At 33.8% G+C, this 21835-nt stretch overlaps 2 protein-coding genes across 2 annotated transcripts in view; one reads left to right on the plus strand and one right to left on the minus strand.

Moving 5' to 3' along the window:
• Positions 1–1021: 1021 nt before the first annotated feature.
• Col4a1 (Collagen type IV alpha 1) lies at positions 1022–13821 on the minus strand. The gene is made up of 11 exons (XM_077435117.1): positions 13687–13821; positions 9077–9119; positions 8544–8741; positions 8165–8407; positions 7798–8019; positions 6952–7260; positions 6408–6875; positions 5943–6326; positions 3888–5865; positions 2566–3803; positions 1022–2474 (listed from the first exon to the last, which is right to left on the minus strand). Exons 1-11 carry the CDS (start codon positions 13707–13709, stop codon positions 2217–2219), a joined length of 5364 nt encoding a protein of 1787 aa, XP_077291243.1. The 5' UTR covers positions 13710–13821; the 3' UTR covers positions 1022–2216.
• Positions 13822–13887: 66 nt separating this feature from the next.
• vkg (Collagen alpha-1(IV) chain viking) overlaps positions 13888–21835 on the plus strand; it is a 29936-nt gene continuing 21988 nt past the window's right edge. Inside the window, exon 1 of the mRNA XM_077435118.1 lies at positions 13888–14001. Coding sequence (XP_077291244.1) covers positions 13915–14001 — 87 coding nt within the window. The 5' untranslated portion in view covers positions 13888–13914. The remainder of the gene's footprint in view (positions 14002–21835) is intronic.

Raw genomic sequence — 21835 nt, forward strand, 5'->3', positions numbered from 1 at the left:
TAAATATTCAAAATATTTCATACAAATAAAGTATTTTTTAGTGAATTTGACAACAACCTGCAAATATGTATATATTATATATTTACATAGGTATGTATGTACATACATATGCAACAAATATTTATCATAGTTTAAATATTTTAAATATATTGTCTTTCAGCTTTATCTTGAGTGTGAATATGTGCAGCTACTTTTGAAAATATTTAAAAACTATTCACAGGATGCAACCCCTATTCAGGTGTTCAATGTAATACCTTAAAGGTAATAAATTTATTCCTGTGTTTCTTAGTACGTCTTCCGTTATATATTTTAGCTCATGCGTGGGAAAACTTTTTTTTCTTAACTTTTTTACCCTTGACATTTTTTTAAACCATATAGTTAATTACTAGTTTTCAACGATATTGTAAACAAAACTAAAATCAAACAAAAGCGAGTACATACCCATGTATATACACAATGTTCGATGATTGCGATTTAATTCATGCGGTGGACCGTAGTTTCTTTGTAAATACAAAAATGTATGTATGTATAATATATGTATGTACACGAAAGGCCAAAACGAAAAATGCATATTTTGGATTTCCCACGATAGACTTGTGGAAAGCTTGCTCGTATCGAGGGAATGTGAAATGAAAAATTTCATCGATTTTAAACAATGTCCTGTGCCTCGAACCAATCGATCTATCTCGTCAAAAATCTCGAAATTTTCATAAACATATGTATGTGAAATTATGAAAAGAAATCTGCTTAACATTAAATACGATTCAAGTTTTACACTAGGTAGATCGTAGGATATCTAAAAATTGCATATTCCACCCTAGTTTTTGCCCACGTATGTATTACAAAGAATAGAGACATCTAACGAAATTTGTATAAATATTTTTTATATAGGAATAAATATTTGCATTGAAATACAGATACTTTGTTCCAAAGTGCATACATTGGTTATAATATTAACTATCGATTTATGATAAAGATTTTTAAAAAATTAAAACACTTGATTTTGGTTTATATTTTATTTCATATATAGTATAAAATTATATTACATGGCAGTGTTTATATATTCCAGCTGAGACAAAATGCATTGATCTTACGTAAAATGTTTATATCAGTGTAAAATGTACTTTTTAGTAAGTTTTCATCTGGATTTTTAAAAGTTTTATTTTTTTATTAGAAAAAAGTTCAATTGAATGACTAGAGCTGATCAATTTTATAGATAATATAATTCCAAACACTGCAACTTTTGAAAAAATGTGATAAATGAAAGGAATGTTTTCAGATAATTAAATAAGTACATAGTAATTTAATTTTCTGATGAGTTTTTTTAAAGCAAATTTACATTTATACATACACTTTCAAGTTGGTAGTAATTTCAAAATATGCTATTTACATTATGTATTTTAATAAACAGAAAATATCGAATACTTAAAAATACTCTTTCAATAAAATGGCACATTAAGAGGATTTTTTAATTGTATGTGTTATAATTAACTAATAACATCTTTATTGCATCAAAAAATAAATAAAATCATTCATTCATTCAAACCACCTTACATGCTATAATAAAAAATTATATATATATTTTAATGTTATTGTTTTCTATAACATAATAAAAATTATATTACTTTAAAAAGAAACTTTGTCGCATAAAATGAAATAAAAAAAATCTATAGCGTCAACATAAGTAAATCGAAAGGTATTTAATACCAAAATATTATTTCAAATATTGTGTGCAGTAATAACTATGTTATTATTTTTATTTGGGAATTTACGATTCATTTGATATTCCTATCAGCAAATTTTATTTATATTATATACATACACGATGATCTAAAAAGTCAAACAAACTTCAAATTATATACATTATATAATATAGCAATTATTGGTGTACATCAATTAAAAATTATTCACTTATTTTCTTATTACATTTGAGTATTTGAAATCAAAACACAATATGTTGACTAGCCCATATTATAGCCAAAAGAAAATTAATTTAAATGAAAAGAACAATAGATTTGTGTATGTGTAATACTATATGGGTTGTAATCGTGTATAATCATTATAAATTTATTAAATGGGTATTCATTGAAATTGATGTTTATATTTGAATCACAAAAATTGTATTTTAATAATCAAACTAAAATAATTTGATATTACTAAATGCATCTAATCGTTAAATAAACTTTTCAGTGGCAAAATTTCTGTCAGAAATGATTTCACGTATTTTTAATGCAAACTTGACATCTTGAAACTTTTGATCGCAGATTTCCTGCTTTTAGAGTTTCTTTCCTCGGCGTACTAAACTGTTCGGTGTCTTCTATTACTGCTAGCCAGAAACTCAATGTGTTGGCGAAATAGTGACATGAGCCTTGTGCACCATTACATTCTATAAATGGTGTCGCACGGAAATCTTCAAGGCATGATCCAGGGCTGGCCAAAGCTTGACCTCCACCTTCACCACCCGCTGCGGTATGCTGAAGACAAAATTAAATTCAAATTAAACATAGTCCAAACAACGAGAAAAAAATAATTAATATGTATTGTATATAATGCGTTAATGCTCACCATTACAAAACTGTAACCAATCCACAATCCATTCCATCCATTGGGACAATCAGGCACTTGAAGAGATTGACTATGAATTGCAATTACATTAGCAGGTGCTTCACAAACTGAACAGCGGGAAATAAATTTCGTTATTTCATTTTCAGAAACAGGCATCATAGGTATAGCTGCTGATGTTGATAACCAATATGATCGATCATTTCTGCTTGCATAATTACACACGTCATTAATGTCACAGAATAAGAACGGCATTGTGCTAAATTTCTGAACACAGGAACCAGCACTACCGAGATCTTGATTGTGTGCCTTTTCATCACCTTCTACGTAGAGGAGGGAGTATCCATCCCAAATTTTAATATGGCCAGGTTCACACTGCGGAATTATTTCAGTTTGACTGTGTTTTACAAGTAAAATTCCAGTTAAATAATCTGGACTTTCTACGCAGGGTGCACCAGGAGAGCCTCTTTCACCAACTTCGCCATCTAATCCAACAATACCTTGCAAACCTATAGATCCTGTTAACCCAATTTCTCCGGGTGGTCCTACAGGACCTGGAAGACCATCTAATCCAGGATTTCCTTTTTCACCAGGAATTCCATCTAATCCTCTCAAACCAGGAGATCCTGGAAGACCGATTTTTCCAGCCATTCCTGGAGGACCAGTAGGGCCTCTTTCGCCTTTTTCTGCAGGCGGTGGAGAGTATCCAGCCATTCCCTTGTCACCTTTTTGTCCAGGTACTCCTTGAAGACCAACTCGACCAGCAATTCCTTGGGATCCCTTTTCTCCTGTCATCCCTCTTAGTCCTACTAAGCCTGGAGGTCCTGGGAGACCCCTATCTCCTTTTTCTCCATTAATTCCAGGTAATCCAGATAAACCTGGAAGACCTCTATCGCCCTTTTGTCCAGTTAAATATCGTCCCGGTGCTCCCGTATCTCCTTTTTGTCCACGCTCTCCTGTGAGACCTGATGGTCCTGGAGGACCTGGTGGACCACTAAAACCTGGTGGACCCGCCAATCCTTCATCACCTCTTTCTCCTTTTTCACCTCTCATACCTGGGGAACCTGGAATACCTGCTTGTCCTCGAGTACCTGGAAGACCTGGAAGCCCTAACTCACCCTTTTCGCCAGGTGCTCCAGCTAAACCTTCCCTACCATGTTTACCTGGGAGACCAGGTAAACCTTTTTCTCCTGTGATAGTTAATCCTGGTCTTCCATCTGGACCACCTGGACCAGATTCACCTTAAATCAAATAATAAGTTTTTTTATTCAAATAGTTACGAATAAATAGTAGTATATGTATGTATACGTATATGTTTTATATACCTTTTTCGCCCTGAATACCAATTATGCCCCGTAGACCTGGAGCACCAGTGTAACCCCTTTCACCTTTTTCTCCAATTTGTCCAGTCATTCCGATAAAACCTGCAATACCCTTTTCTCCTTCTCGTCCAGGTGCGCCTGGTATTCCTGGTTCTCCCTTTTCGCCTTTGACATCTACCGTTGGACCTGGAGGACCACGTTCGCCTTGCATACCTGGTAATCCAGATGGACCAACAGGACCCGTGTACCCAGTCAATCCTCTTTCACCTCTAGGTCCATCTTCACCATCACGTCCTGAAAATCCAGTATTTCCTTTTTCTCCGGTTAAGCCATTGAGACCTGGAAGTCCAATGTCCCCATCTAAACCAGGACGACCATCTAATCCAGGTGATCCTGGAAAACCTCTTTCCCCTGTTAGACCGGTATTTCCCTTTTCTCCATCGCGACCTGGGAATCCTTGATTTCCTTTTTCACCCATTTCGCCAGCTAATCCCTCTGATCCATCATTTCCTCTATCTCCCTTTAGACCAGGCTCTCCAGCTACACCAATTCCTGGGAAACCAGTATCTCCTTTTGGACCTGGACCGCCAGGTAAACCAGGAAATCCATCGAGTCCTTTTAATCCAGATAAACCAGGCTCCCCCTTCTGACCTTTTTCTGAGGCAAAACCTGGTTCTCCTTTTCTTCCTGGTAGTCCAGCAAGACCGATGTCTCCCTTTTCTCCATATGGACCAGGAGGTCCAGTAGGTCCTGGAAAACCTGATGGCCCTATGTCACCCTTTAATCCTAGGACTCCCCGATCTCCAGGTAAGCCATCCAGTCCTGGAGTACCTGGATTTCCAGCTATACCTTTCTCCCCACGCTCACCCTTTTCTCCAGGTAACCCATTTAATCCAGCTGCTCCTGTTAATCCTGGTTTTCCTCTTGGTCCTGGGAAACCTCTAGGTCCGTCATTTCCAGTTTGTCCCTTTTCACCAGTTACACCTGGGAAACCTGTTAATCCTATATTGCCTTTCTCTCCTGACGGACCACGCTCACCTTGCATGCAGTCTTTTCCAGCTCTTCCTGGAGCACCGGGGAATCCAGGCGGGCCAACAGGACCCGAGTCACCCTTTTCTCCAAAAGGTCCAGTTAAACCTTTTAACCCTGGTACACCTCTATCCCCTTTTTCACCTTCTATTCCCTTTGCACCTGGCCATCCATCAGATCCCGGTTTACCCGGTGAGCCCCTCAATCCTTTTTCTCCCTTTAATCCAACAGGACCCAAAGGTCCTTCAGGTCCTGCCATAGATATTCCTGGCTCTCCTTTCAAACCTTTTGATCCAGAAATTCCAGGATTTCCTCTTGGACCGTCTCTTCCAGGCTCTCCTTTGAATCCCATAGGTCCAATTTGGCCCTTTTCACCTCTCGGCCCGGGTAGTCCTCTTGCCCCTACGGGTCCTGGAGAACCTGGTAATCCTGCCAAACCAATTTCTCCTCGTAAACCTATCAAACCCTTTTCACCTGGATAGCCTTGTTGACCCGCATCACCAGGTGCACCTTTTTCCCCTTGATAACCCCTATCACCTTTCTCGGGATCTTTAAGATTTAATGGGGCACAGTTTCCTGGTTCACCTTTAATACCCATGCGTCCAGAACTACCCTTACCACCCTTATCACCTTTGTCTCCTGCATATCCTCGCTCTCCTTTGATACTTAGTCCGTTTTCACCAGGATTCCCTGGAATTCCAGAAGTACCAGGAGATCCCTCACTTCCAGGATATCCTTTTAAGCCAGGTTCACCCTTTTGGCCTCGGCCTCCAAGTGGTCCTCTTGTTCCAATAGGACCAATTGGTCCTCTTGGTCCATCATGTCCCACTTCACCTTTCTGACCAGTAATACCTGGAATACCTTTCTCTCCTTTAAGTTGATTTAAGGGAACCATTGCAGACTTTCCAGCAGATCCTTCTGGTCCTGGAGCCCCAGTAATACCTCTTTCGCCCTAAAAATATTTTAACTGTAAAAAACAAAATTCTATGAAATACAACAGATACAACATAATAAAATAAAACGACTTACAGGTGGTCCTTGGGGTCCAGGTAAACCATCTCGGCCGTCAACACCTCTTTCCCCTGAAGCTCCCGTATCACCTGGTAATCCACGACTACCAGGAATTCCTGGTTTACCATGTAGACCGGGTTCTCCCTTTTCTCCTCGACCACCCGGTCTGCAATCAGAACAGCGACCTCCAATGTCACCTTTTGTACCAGGAGTACCAGGAGTTCCTGGAATACCAGGTCGTCCGGATTGTCCTGTTTCACCAATTGGACCCTCTAAGCCAGGTGCGCCACTTATTCCAAGCGATGAATCACCTGGCAACCCTCTAAGGCCAGGGTAACCTTTCTCTCCCTTTTGGCCTTTATCACCATCTCTTCCAGAGACACCATCCATTCCTTTAGCTCCCTAAAAGTTTTTTTTTAATTTATCATTTATGAATTTTTGGATAGTTTATAATATTGGATAATATCTCGATTTTTTTCTCACCATAATAGAAACTCCTTTTTCACCAGTGAATCCCCGTGGTCCTTGATTTCCTTGGGGGCCAGGATAACCAATTTGGCCAGCTGGTCCTGGAAAACCCATTTTTCCTGGGTCTCCTTTTGTTCCCTTTTCTCCTGGGGCTCCTTCAATACCAGGTGTACCTGGAATTCCCTTTCCTCCAGTCAAACCCATTGGTCCTCTGGGTCCATTTTCTCCGGGATACCCATCTAATCCCTTAGGTCCTGGTGGACCAGGGTAACCTTGAGGTCCTGCTGGACCTGGTGGTCCTGGAGTACCTTTTCCTCCTCCTGGTGGACCAGCGGGACCGCGTAAACCAGGTTGTCCTGTAGTACCATCCCTTCCAGGCTCTCCTTTACTTCCTGGCCTTCCACCTAATCCTGGGATTCCATCAATACCTCGATCACCCTTTTGACCCATAGCACCTATAGGTCCAGGAAAACCATCTCTGCCCTGGAATATTAAAATTATGTCTTAAAATTTACCATTTAAACATCATATTACCATGTTATCTGATTTCTGTACTCACCCTTGGACCAGGTGAACCTGGAAGTCCTTTTTCTCCTTTCATACCTATAATTCCGACATCGCCGTCTGTGCCCATATTTCCTTTGTCACCTTTAAGTCCTATTTCACCACCATCTCCTTTGTCTCCTTTTTGACCCGATTCACCTGGTACTCCTCTTACGATTCCCTTAGGTTCATTATATAAATTAAGAGTTGGGCTGGGGCCACGTTGACCTCGATCACCTTTATCTCCTCGTTCACCTTTCGATCCAACATATGACTGACCTGCTATTCCTTTTGATCCTTTATCACCTTTAGGACCAACGGGACCCTAAAATTATTTAATTATTCGGGTACATAAATGATTACTAGCAATTAATAACAAATATAAATAGTTATATTTTTAATATATGTATAATACTAATATATGCATCAATTAATTATGCAAATTATGTATAACTTTTTAAATATGGATTATGAGACAATTTTTTTTTTATCTCCAAAGATTATCTCGAAGAATATTTGAGAATTTCATAGTTATAAAACATTTATACATATATCACCACATTTATACATACATATATAGCATAACACATTGTACAGCAGCTTAAAATGTACTAGGTTGTTTTCAGGACCTTTTACAATCTTTGAAGAATCTTAACTCTAAATGAAATTATGTAAAAGATCTTATCTTCAGAATTATGTATTTAAATTATGCTTCAAATCTCAAAAACGTGAAAGTTATATATAAGGATAAAAATCGGCTGTCAAGAATACATATTATTATTTTCATATAATTAATATTTCTCAATAATCAAGTTTCTCACGATTCAAAGTTTTTTTAATCAAGTATTCATATGATAAATACCATTGGTCCAATGTTTCCTTTAATTCCAGTTCGTCCAGATTCTCCTGATGGTCCTGGTGGACCGGTAAGACCTCGTGCACCGTCTGCACCTGGCTCGCCTTTTTCTCCTTTATTATGAACACCTGTATGAGCTGGTGTTCCTTTATCTCCCTTATCACCAGTTGCACCAGGATATCCACGAGGGCCCACATATCCAGGAGGCCCACTTTCTCCAGGAGTTCCCTAAAAAAAGACCTCATGTTGTAGGTTCAAAAATATTCAAAAAACTTTTTTTGTTTAATTTTATTAAATTACAAAATAACTTGTATCCCGAAATTTAATGATAAAATTGTATTTATGTTATCATAATTTAGAACAATATATTTACATCAGTTCCATTACAGCCATCAACACCAGGAATACCAGGTATGCCATGTGGACCTGGTAAGCCGGGCACTCCATTAATTCCCGTAAAGCCAGGCATTCCCATCTTGCCTCTATCACCTTTTGGTCCTCTAGGACCTTGGGTACCCATATCTCCTTTGTTCCCAATAGGGCCCACTGAACCTTCAACACCAGGGTGTCCCTGTTGACCTTTAGCTCCCGCAAGTCCAGGCGGACCATTATAGCCCTAAATAAAATTTATATTCAAATTAATTTTGAGATGAAATAGGTTTTCAAAAATCATTTTAGAACTCTCATCATTACTTTATTATAAATACATATTATGTAAAATCAAACTGAATAAAATTGAATAAAAACAGTACCCGTGCTCCTTTCTCCGCAAAACATTTCGGTATGCAACATCCAGGTCCGGTACAATTTTTAGGAGCTGATCCACTTCCTGATGCTGTGTCCACTATATCCATATTTCCGATAGTATTTTGAATGTCAGGCCTGCCATACAAACCAACACGAGTCTGATTTCCAGACCCAGCTGATGCAGACCAAGTGTTCCAATATTGCTGAAAATTAAATTAAATAAAATGATAAATATCCCAAATTTGATACATTCCTTAGAAATAAAATATATAAGGTACACGGTTTTTGTCTCGTGAAGGCGTATTTCATATCAAGATACACACTTGTTAATGGTGCAAATTTGATTATATCAAAAAGTCGCCATAAATGCACATACTCAATATATGTATGTATGTATATCAACAATGATTTGTCACTAATACAGTTCCAATGAATACTTATTTGTATTTTAAGCCTGCATAATATTTTTTTAAATACACCTACATAAGGTACATAATTAATTTTAGTACTAAAATATTGTATTACAAGATATACTTACACCATTTACAGAAACAACAAGACATGCCAGAGCCGCAAGCACACTAAAAGTAAAATAATTGATATTTTATAAAATTTATGAAACTGCATACATATATTTACTTATACATAATATTTCTAATTTCTAACATTATTAATAGAAAATATGTACATACATACACATATGTATATATATTTTGTTTATGTCGAAGTGTGGTTTATACATAATGACTCATTTAATGCATTTTGATTTAATATGTTATATTTACATAGATGTTTTGAAAGTGCATGCGTTAATTGTTGGAAATTTCTTAAAAGTTTGTTTAATAAATTCATATATTTATCAATTAAATTTTCAAAGCTATATATAAGCTATATAAGGCCATCTATCACTCAAATATAAACAAAAACCTATATTGAAAACAAAATTAATTAAAAAAATAATTTACGAATTAATTTATATTGCCTGAAAATCGGTTAATATGTATATATTTAATTGTAATTTAAAAATAAATAAATTAATTTAATAAATAAATAGTTCAAAAATAAAAAAAATTCAACCCTCCTACACCGAGCAATGCTCGGTCTTCAACATATTCAATTTTTAGATATATGGATAATATACGTATTACATAATTTAATATAAAATATATTTTTTCGGATTTAAAATGTTTTTGTGAATTAATGATTTAGCGATTAAGTTATAATATTTTAAAAAGTTACACACATTTACACATATATTATTTTTATATATATATATATATATATATATATATATATATATATATATATATATATATATATATATATATATATATATATATATATATATATATATATATATATATATATATATATATATATATATATATAAAAAATGTTAAATTATATATCCTGAAATAATAACGTGTATAAAAGAAAAATTTCACATTTTAAGTATGTATTTAATCGTTTATAAAGTACACGAAGTTTCACCAATATATGTAAATACATATACATATGTAATATGCAACTTCACCAATATAAATGATATATAAGGCTGTAGTATTTGTTTAGTAGTGTTTAATAGTTAAGTTTGCTATTTTCTAAACGACCATGCTAAAACAATGTACATATTGTACATACATATACATACATACATATATCAAAGTGCTCAGTTGCCAAAATAAAACTAGAATTTATCTATACATATGTCCTTAAGCATATACATATGTATGTATGTATTTAATCTATTATACATACAAACATTCAACAGTTGATTCGGTTAAAAAATAATTCCCATCATATTTGGAAAAACATTTTGACTCTTTAATTATTGCATAACTATACACAAAATCAAAAAACTCATATATATGTATGTAACACGTATATGTACAGAAATATTTACATACATACATACATATGTACATATAATCTCCTTAAACATATTATATTATACATATTTTATGTGTAATCTTATGTTTTTATTATAAATACAAAAGCACAGATTACACACAAAGTAATAACTATCGGGTATCATTCAATTCTAACTATTCAATGGGTATAAAATATATGGGATGTGATAAAATAAATAATATGATACGCGTTGAACCATAGAGATCAAAGAGGTCCAGATTATTTCATCAAGTATATCTAAAGCTCGAACTTTTTTTCAATTCAAGCTATTGGATTTTCAGGTATTTATTTCTGAAATAAATTTTACTTCCTTGAATTATGTACATATAAAAATACTGTAAAATTAAATGCTAAAGAACACTTTTTACAAGTTAGATTTTTTTATCTGATGTAAAAGATTAAATTGTATTCAAAATGCTTATATATTTTTTCGTAGTAGAAAAGTGACAATTTAAGTATGCATATTATACCTATTTATTTGAGTATATAATAAATAGTTCAAACATTAATTAGTGTTTTTTAGTGTTTATTAAACATTAAGTATTAAGATTTTTATGTGTGTGTACGCTTCAATGAAAATAGTTAATAGATGAAAGAGTTTTTTCTGTTATTTGATTTTGAAAAAACAATTATTATAAAATTGTTTAAAAAATATTTCTTTAAAAAACTCATCCAAATAAATTTTCTGTTTTATTTGTGCAATAAAAATTGTCAGCTTTTACTTCTAAGGTTAGAAAACTTTCCAGTACTTGGAGATTTCCATATTTGTGAATAAATGAATAACGAAATAATCACAAAAAAATGAATAAAAATCCAAAGCTGATTATTGAAATTTCGTCTCTGTTGTCTTTATATTTATATAAAGTGTATGGATTTCTGGTAGAAGGGAAGCTGAGCCTTTTCTTTTGTTCTCTTTTCGACAATAAAAAAATTTCATATTATTCAAATATTAACATCTTAAATACGCTCCAAATGTTCTAAATTTACGAAAAGTAAATATGTACAATATTTAATTGTATAATTTATATACAAACTTAAATTAAAACATAATTTTTTCTAATATGTTTATTATACAGTAATGGATTTCACACGCAAATAGAAGTCGATCACCATATTTCCTTAAATTGATTCACATTCGTAACAATATTATTTAAAATCTAGTTTTTTAAAACTATAATTCTAACTAGGTAAATCATATTCCATAATTAATTCATTTTACTAATATAACTTTATTAATATTATAATTTTGTTAATATAATCTATAATTATTTGTTAAAAATCATTAATTTTGTAAAATCGTGTGAGATTATAATCACGTAAATGAGAGATGGATTTACTATATGTATTTTACTATATATGTATGTACATACACTTAGATAGCAAAGCAAATGAAGGGTAAACAAAATAAGTGCTCGAACGGTACCTAATAGAATATAAAATAATACTGAGCTGTAATGGGTGGATGAATAAGGAAAAACTGTGTAATTAGATGAATATTGCTCACAATAAAAAAAAAACATGAAGACAGAGATGTTCCGTGTGCACAGATAAGCGCCCAGAGGCGGCAAAGCAAACAAAGAAAAAATATCAAAGTAATTATAATTATTATATTGCAATTGTAAAAATAATTTTAAATCATTCTAGAATGGACCGCCAATCATCAACTGATCTAAATGAAGCCATTCTAATTACTTTCATTAAATTGTTATATGTACTAATGTACGTAATTCGAAATATCTATATTTTATGGTATAATTCTGATACAAACGAAAAAAAATCCTTAAATTTGGTTCGTAAATCCGTGACGTCATCGAACAAATGAATATTCAAATAAAACTATTCAAATAAATTTAATAAATTTTTACTATTAGACAGATTGGCCATGTTTAAGCGGTTATATTATAAATACCGAGCGAAGCCGGGTAAAAACAGTAGTATGTTAAAAAGATGCATTCTGAACATCACATAAGGGCGACACATAGTCTCAAGCCCGGTTCGACCGATTCGCGTTTTCTCGACATTCGGAATTTCTAAATTTCTCGTCTGCTTCTAAATGTTTTACACAGTAAAATCCTTATTTTACGAGGTATTTATTAACTATCAAAAAAATATAGAAAAAATTGATTTTCACAGGTGTGTTTAAGATTAAAAATATATGAATGACCACAATATTTCTCGTATGCTTAAGATACTAAATACACGTATACAAAAAAAACATATATGTATAGGTATAAACTCCTGTTCAAACAGACGAGGAGTATTTTTTATTTTTATTTTTATTAAATTGGCACACATAAAGAATAAAATATAAACAAAGAAATCAGTACAGTGAGACAAAAAATATACAAATATAAATGAAAATATTATATTCCATGTACAGTGAGCACCACATGGTAATGTGTGTAAAAGTCGAGAAAACGAATCTCGAGAAATAGTCTAGGGACGTCACTGCATGAAGGCTTGTTTAAAATAATGATATATAAGATCATTTCAAATTAATTATTTTTATGAAAAAATTCAATATACATATGTATGTACGTACAACACAGTGTAAATTTCGAATTTTACACTTACATATCATTATAAACATATGAGCCATTATATTTGAAAGTGACATACATAAGTCCACTTTTCTTCATTTAGAGAAATATTACGCAAAACATTAAATATAATGTTTAATAATATTTAAAAATACTGGTGGCCTGTAACACGTTTGTTCCGCTTTTTCAAAGCTCTAGATATATCGAATTAAAATAAGTGATAACAATTTGTGAATCAAGTCAAACAGAAACAGTGTTTTTGGAACTTAAAATTGGAATATAACGGCTGATTTGCTCGATGTTGTTTAATTTCTTCGTTTTCACATTATATGTATAATACATCCGTAACAAACATCAGCGATATGAAATCAAATTTCCGTAAAAACAAATTATTAGGGGTGAAATTAAAAAAAAAATCCAAAGGATGTCAACTTGTGGAATAATTTAATAATAAAAAAAAGCGAAAAAGCAAGCTGCTATGAGGCTTGTAAAAAGAGCATGTGTGTAAAGATTTGAAGAAAATGGCGAACTCATCTGTATCGGTTGAAAGCACTACCGGCTAGCTACAAGTTTCAAAGTACCCAAAAAATTGGCAAAAGTTTGAGTTTCGCGCTCGAGAGTTCCGAAGGGGTGCGCGTTCGAGCAGGGGGTGGTGGGAGGCACGTAAGGGATGTAAGGGTAGTGAGATAAATCTGACCTGGCAGCGGCAGAGTGCGTCATGTTGAAATGTACGCAGCCGTCAGCGCGCGGCGGCGGCTCGGGCGCACTGTGTGAGGCGCGATGGTTCGGGCGCTGGCGCCCCCGCCGCCTCCGCCGCCCCCGTCGCCCCCGCCACTCCTACGGCCCTGGGGAGGGCGGGGGAGGGCTGGGGACGGGGCGGGGGCGGGCGCGCGCCACAGCTCGTGCGGCAGTCCCGGGCCCCGACATGGCGCGGCCGCACCGCCGCCCCTCGCTGCTGCACCTCGCGGCGATCGCGGCCGCCCTTTCAACCCTCGTCACCACGGCGAATGCGGTCAGTACCAACCCCTACCTCCATACTCCTCCTGGACTCCTCCTCGGAAAAGTTTCACCCTTCCATCACAACTTTACCGACGGAAAAGCTCAACTTTTCCAACCACACTCTTCATATGTACACATAAACATCGTAAAGTATGCTTCTGATTTTGAATTTGCCGCCTCTTCTTAACTTTTTTTTTCAAAAGTCTCATACATACAAGGATTCAACTTCAGCACAATCAGTTCAACTTACAAACATTTTACATCTTGCTAATGTTTTGAATTTAGCGCCTCTTTATACGACTCATATTCTTCACAAGTTGCACAACACAGTAACGAACATTCGATTTAACGAAACTTATAAAAACCTTGTTAACAAAAATGATTATTCAGCCCAATCAGTTAACCAGTGACGTATTAAGATTATGTGCCGCCCTTTCTAAAACATTACATTCTATTGCGAAACACAAATATCGTAAAATGCATTTGAAAACATACACATTCAATAAAAAAATCAGTCCATTTTTGAGTGAAAAATTATTTCAAATAAAATATGAACGGAATATTTAAAATTACATTTATATTATATTACTTATTCGGTTTGCCGCCCTTTAAAATGTGCCGCCCTTAAGCGCTGCCTTACTTGCCTGTGGGCACAGGACGTTTCCGATATGTCGTTAATTTGACTTACGCGTTTTTCACAATGAATTAACAGAGGACGATCTACATATAATGAAAAATCGATCAGTGATTCTGAAGAATCAGATTTATTTACTGCTGCAAATGTGAACGAAATTGTCCAATTGGGTAGTGATAATATTTTATTATGATTTTACAAACAGACGTTTTTTATGAATTCATCCCGTGTGTCTTTTCGCTCGGTCAATGTGATGAATTGTCCAATGATTAGCTGAATTAACAGAAGTTGATGATTTGTATGCAGTGCCCAAATTTAAGGATTTTTTTTTGTAAAATGTGTCTACCGCTTAAATTGTGAGACAAACGTACTTATGTATTTATGTACATATGTACAGACGGAATATCTTTTTTTTTCACTAAATTTGTAATACAAATACTCTCAGCTAGTTATACATAATATACATATATAGATATGCATAAAACTGTGTAGTAGGTGTAACAAATGCAAACATTCTATCTTTCATTGACGTAAGTTTTAAGTTGGTATACATACATATATACTACATATAGCCTTCCATGAACCTTTTGCAAAAGCTTCCTAGTTGAATTGTAAATTTTTGATACAAATACATACTTCCACCTAGTTATGTACATACATATATAGATATGCATACAACTGTGTAGTAGTTGTAACAAATGCAATCATTCTATCTTTCCTTTCGTAAGTTTTAAGTTAGTGCTATACTTTTTATACTACATACATACATATGTACATATGTATAGTCTTCAATGAAATCTTTGAAAAAGCTTCCTAGTTGAATTGTAATATTTAACAAATATGTTCCCAATCGTTTCACATATTTTATAAAACTAGTAATAGGTAATATCTCTCAACAGACGTATCAAATTCAGCAATTTTATTAGACCCACAGAATTGCATATGGAAGTTTTATTCCTTTCACTATTACCATATTTTACCATCCTTGATATTTAAAAACGTTGATGAAAAGTCAGATCCATCGTTTGATTAAAATTTTAGCAACCATAAAATCGTTCAATATACGTGTATAAAAATTGTTAAAAATCTATTCTATTGTTTATTACTTAACCTAAACATTTATTAAAAAATTCAAACGTAAATTTTATGCTGAGAGCGCGTCATATTTTGAAATACGCCCCATTCCACTTCCTGGAGCTAAATCTAAAATAATTTTGATATGAGAAAAAATTAACACTCGTTATAATCATTGATTGAAACATTCATACTGTCTGCATATTTATATAATTAATAATTAAATAAACTTCAAATTTGAATATTTTAATTGACGTATTATTCAATATTCATATGTTTTTTAACACTATTAATTGAAAATCTCTGACTATTTAAACTATAAAGTGGTTCATCAATGAGCTGAAAACATGTATGTATCTATTTAAATATATTTATCATAATAGGACCTGTAAAAATTGCCAGTTATGTCATTTAATTTCTTTCCCTACTTTGAATTAAACGAATTCGCGTAATTTTCACTAACACCAAATACATATGTACGTATTTGCTTAACTACTTACTATTTTCATTGATTTTATACTATATTTCAATTATTGAGATCTCAACTATCGAATATTTGTAATTCTTATCACAAAAGATAAGACCATTAAATTAAAAACAAAATGATCCGGAAGTAAGTTTAATACATATGTATGTATGTATATACGAAAAATTTGCACATGTCAAACTCGGAGAGTTCAACGCGTGGTTTTTATTCAAAATCAATAATGCTATAAGAAAATTTCAAATCAACACATTACGGGTCTTACATTATTTGTGCTAGTTGATTATTTGAAAAAAATTAAGTTGTTTTTATTCTTTCAAGTAATAATAAATTAATTGTAGATAACACAGTTTTTTATTTAGAATATTTGTACGTTACTAGCCAGCATCCAGTTTGCACAATTTTTTATCACAATTAAATGATGTAAAACACGTTTAAACCACGTGTATAATAGAATAACGCTACCTACATAGATATTTTAGTAGAGTGTTTTATATTTTATTTTAGCTACGTATTATTTACAATATGAATATGATTCTCCTTACTTTTATCGACTCCGCCGAAAGAACGTTTTAGCGTAACGTTTTTTAATTGGAGCAATAATCTTGATGTTTTTATGTCATAAAAATGTAAATAATATATCGTAATTTATCGCGAGTCAAAGGTTGAGTTGACATGTTATCATCTCGTACATCATAAAAGGTGACAAAAAAATACATAACTGAAAAATAGCAAATATTCTAAATAAATGTTTTCATTCAATTTGATATTGTAAATAAGTACCTATAAATAAAACATAAACACAAGTATATCAAACGTTTGAATCAACGTGAATCTTTGTGGAGTCATTCAATGCGTACTCTATATTCAACAAACTGGCTTCAAAGTTCGCAATTTTTTTTTCGCAAAGTTAGTCAGCAGAGCCGAACTTAAATCTAATAAACTTGTAATTAGATTCTTAAATACAAATTTATGAATATCAGTTCAACCGTCGTAGAGATGTCCTAAAATGTTAAAACATGTTCTAAATGATTTAATTGTAGTACAGTCCTTGTAAATTATGAATTAATGACCAAAATTAAGATCTTGCATAATTTGTACGGAAAATGTGTGTTCTACATATTTATAGACATACATATATGGATGATATTCTATTGTTACTTTTTATCTATTAAAATATTCGATTAGTTTTTATTTCATGCACAAATATATTTACCAGTCTTTCATTCACTATGTTTATCTATTTTCCAGACATATTTTATACAAAGGATGAATTCCATTGTACGTTTTTACATAGTAGATACATATATTGAATTATTTTGTGCCATTTTACATATACATATGTAAACTTAATCTAAACATGATAAGTTTGTGCATTGCTAACTTCCTTTCTTTTATCATAGTTTGTCAGCGTCAGTTTCGCCTACTCGCATATGTACATATGTATGTATAGGAGAGATAAATTGACAAAAAAATATTTTTCATTCGTTTATATTTCTCTCGTTGATCTAATGGAAATTATTTTTAAAATGTTCGCGATCCATTTCGACTCTGGCAAATTCTATTCGGCTCAAAGCTGACCGATAAAAGGGTTACCCCTTTGTTGAACCGCATTTTTATTGTTTCGTGTTTTGTCGATTTGGCCAGGATGAGAAAGGATGCTCAACGTCTGGCATGCAACAAACTGAACGGTCGGCTCGTCGTATTCCTTCAGGTTATTTCAAAATCGAAACGAATATATTTCGAAACGATAGATAGCGAACTCTAAACGTAAACAATTTTTGCCGTTGGTCAATTGATACTTTTGAACTGTTTTTTTTTTTCGTGAGGCAAATTCCGAAATTTGAGTTCCTAATATTCACGGTTCAACGATGGCAAAACGGAAAGATCGAGGCTACTGTGCCGCTTCGCGATAAAAAGCTTCTTTTTGTGTTTCAGCCCGATAATAATTTTTCATATGTGTTTTGTTTGAAAATAAATAACCATGGACTATTGTCCGAGGTTATCAGCCAAATGTTCAACTTTGACTCAATTTTTCGGCTATAAAAACTGTATATCTACTTCAATGAAAAAAATGTACGTATGTACATATAAATATTACATTATTTGCTGTGATTGTGCCTATTTCTTAATGAGGGCTTTAGCTAAAAAATAAGTATTGATTTGAAATCCAATGTCTCTTTGTTGATTACAAGTTTACTATCAGAAAATAAATAGTTTACACTTTTGAAGACTTTGAAATATATTCCTTCCGGAATGGGCTTCAGCCCATATATGATATGAATATTTTCTTGTACATACATATATGTAATTGTATGAATAAATATCCGCCATATGTATTTGTTTATTTACTACTCTGTAATGTCACTATGTATATGTATATATTGTAATAACTAGTCACCGGACCCAGAAGGTGTCGCGTATTGTTCAAAGGTTGTAAATGCATTGTTAAAGGTTTGCCGAACCTTTTTTACAAAAGATTTACAACAATGGAACAATGGATAGCACTGTGACTATCCTACCTCTAGTAATAACTAGACACCGGATAGTCACAGTGCTATCCATTACTCCATTGTTGTAAATCCTTTGTAAAAAAGGTTCGGCAAACCTTTAACAATGCATTTACAACCTTTGAACAATACGCGGCACCTTCTGGGTCCGGTGACTAGTAATAACAATTTGGCCATAGTGACATTACAGAGTAGTTCCAAGTCGCCACTATAGCTAAACAAAAAAAGTATACAACAGTAATAATGAAGATAAAACATAACAATAAACACAATATACATAGAATATGACACAAAACAACAATAGGACACTTTTGTGGTGTCAAATTAAACAATCCCTCAATCAAATCAGCATAATTTAGATTAAACAAGCTATAGCTAACTGAAATCTGGTTCAGGAGTTTGATGCCCCTTGCAACGGGCAACGAAGAGTAAAAACTACGGCATCTAATGTACCTGAGTTAGCTGAGAGCATTGAAGCTCAATTCTGCAAGAATTTGAGGATTCCCCACCAAACGAAGCAGTATCTTATAGAAATATTTTACTTAATATATTCTACGTTGTGACTTGAGGGAATTATAACTTGGTGCTCCCAGCAGGTAGGCACTAGGATAGAGCCAATGATAGCGACTTTAAACTGTTTATGTACAAATGTATGTAGCTTTGAAAATCGGGTACTAAGTTCTCGAAACCTAGAAAATACATAAATATATGCAAATAAATGTTTTTATGTATGTATGTACATATGTGCTCATAATAACGGTACAAATGAGGAACAACAAATCTAAATTTACTATTTCACGTCTAGTTTTTATTTACAGTCTATGCATTTTTAAGACATAATTCCATGTACGGTGATATTTGAAAACCTGTTATAACAAATAGATTATTTAGCTTTTATTGATAGATGATACTATTTAAGTCGATTTGAAGGCATAATATATGCATGTATGTATTTCCGGATGGTCTTTCTTATCATCGCAAATCGCCCTATATTTAACCGCGAATAAGACAATCTCAACCATAATTTCAAATAACTAAAAACCGCAAATTTTTCAAATTTGCGGTTTGGTCTTGGTCTGGCTCATCAACCGAAAAATACAAATTTTTCGGTTGATGAGCCAGTTTTCCATATAATTATGACGTAATTTTGTATGTATTAATAAACGTAAACAGCAAGTAATTAGATCACCATTTTCTGCATCGCTGAAATGCGTATCTGACTGGAACATTGCGGTCGATCGGTGACATTTTCTGACCTTATGTGAAAACAATTACAAAAGCATATACAGTACACTCTCGATTATCCAGGCTAATGCTGGGGAGGAAGGGCACGGATAATTGAAAAACACGGATAATCCGAATCATCAAGTTTTGACTTGGTTTCGAATATAATATCATATTTACAATACAAATTTGTGATTCATAATTTTAATACACATTATTTATTTAGATAAACGCTCATAATTAAGCAGATAAGTGGTCTTTAGTAGTTACATAGTACTAGTGTTGTACCGTTTTATGACTAATGTAACCACCGGTATCTTCTTCACTTGTAGTGTCACTCTCATTTTCTTCCTCTTGAGAAACAAAAGAAACGATATCTGCACCATCCATGCGATTAAAACCTGGATCACTTAAATCATAGTTGAGCCACTCCTCGATGTTTTCTATCCACGTTTTCAAAATCTGTGGCAATCCCTTATTTTTTTTAAATCTTGCACCTCTGAAACCCATTTCTCTTTGAACCAATCTTGAAAAATTTCCCTGTCCATGTATGCCCCTTTCTGACTATAATAATCGACGGGAAGATTTTTTATTTCGGCGTGCTTAAAAGATCGAGGTTTCTTTGCTTTCTAAATCATCAAAAGTTTCATTTCATGAGTTCCTGAAGCGTTTCCGCAACACATGACGGTTATACTTTCTTTGGACGATTTATGTCCAGGAACGGACTTTTTTATCATTGAAGCCAGCGTTAGGGCCGGGCCGCACCGTGCGACTTTGTCGGCCGACTAGTCGCGCGACACGAAAAAATGTATGGAAATGTGTGCGACAAACAAGTTGACGGGTGTGGCATGTCCCATCTACCTGCATGCATTGGTCTGGTCGCCTTCAACCAAGTTGTTCGCGAGTTGAGCGGTGCGGCCCAGCCCTTACTGTCGGCAAGCACTTCCAGTACAGGCCCGTTTCGTCTGCATTATAGATTTGATCGGGTTGCAAATTTTATCTTTGCAAATATTCTCGAAATTTGTTGCAGAAACCATCAGCAATTGAAAATAATTAAACATACGTATGTTACGAAAAAATCTGCTCTGAATACATGCACTTGTTACTTCTTCGCTGATCAAAGCGACTGAAAGAATTAACGCAATAGTAAAAGACATTTAAAAAGGGAACGAAAAACATTTCTGTGCGCCATCATTTGTTTCAAATAACACGCGTGTTTACGGTCGCAATCAATCGGTGCGTCTCACAATCATATAAGAAAAAGAAAATAATTTCAAAAAATTATTATTATTTTTCACGCACGGATAATCGAGAGTATACTGTATATGTATGTATGTCAATATATGTATGTACATATATGTTTATGACTATTCAATAAGTTGAAAATCTATAATCGTTTCATAAATGTACTCGCGTTTCGGGTCAAAAAGCGTCACTTCCGTCTAGTCGGCGGTTTTGATTAGCTCACATCTTGAAATGGAACAATGTCGTGTGTGTTTCGTTACGTTGCTAGACTCCTTTTTGGTATCCTAGTAAATTGTGTAGTCGAGGATTCTCGCCACAAATTAAGGTACCAATTGGCACTCCTAAAACAGGTCGCACCGGCGCTATATAAAGTTTATGATCGCATAACAGCTCGCGAGAAATTGTCAGCAAAACACACACATACCGGAAGACAATTATTAAAATGTTAAGTATCGACTATATGTATGTGTGTATGCACTTGTGTAAAAGTGATCCCAAACGCTCTGATTATGTACAAAGCTATCCCAATAGGATCAACGCCAGACAGTTGTTTGTTAATAGGAAGTTGAATATTCTTACACGATTTTAAATATGCAAAAATAACTAATTTCAATCAAAGTCGCATTTTAAATGTTACTTTCATAAATGGAAATAAAATAGGACGAGTACCGTAAAT

This window comes from Arctopsyche grandis, chromosome 7 (genome assembly GCF_051622035.1).
Source record: "Arctopsyche grandis isolate Sample6627 chromosome 7, ASM5162203v2, whole genome shotgun sequence".
NCBI lineage: Eukaryota > Metazoa > Arthropoda > Insecta > Trichoptera > Hydropsychidae > Arctopsyche > Arctopsyche grandis.

What these genes read in the sequence shown, in the direction of transcription:
- Col4a1 (XM_077435117.1), bottom strand. Translation starts at nt 13,709, where the DNA reads ATGACGCACTCTGCCGCTGCCAG. An exon ending in AAGGAAACATTGGACCAATG is followed by an intron (nt 7,261 to 7,797) that starts GTATTTATCATA and finishes AAATAATTTTAG; the next exon opens with GGTCCCGTTGGTCCTAAAGG. An exon ending in TTGGTTACAGTTTTGTAATG is followed by an intron (nt 2,475 to 2,565) that starts GTGAGCATTAAC and finishes TTTTGTCTTCAG; the next exon opens with CATACCGCAGCGGGTGGTGA.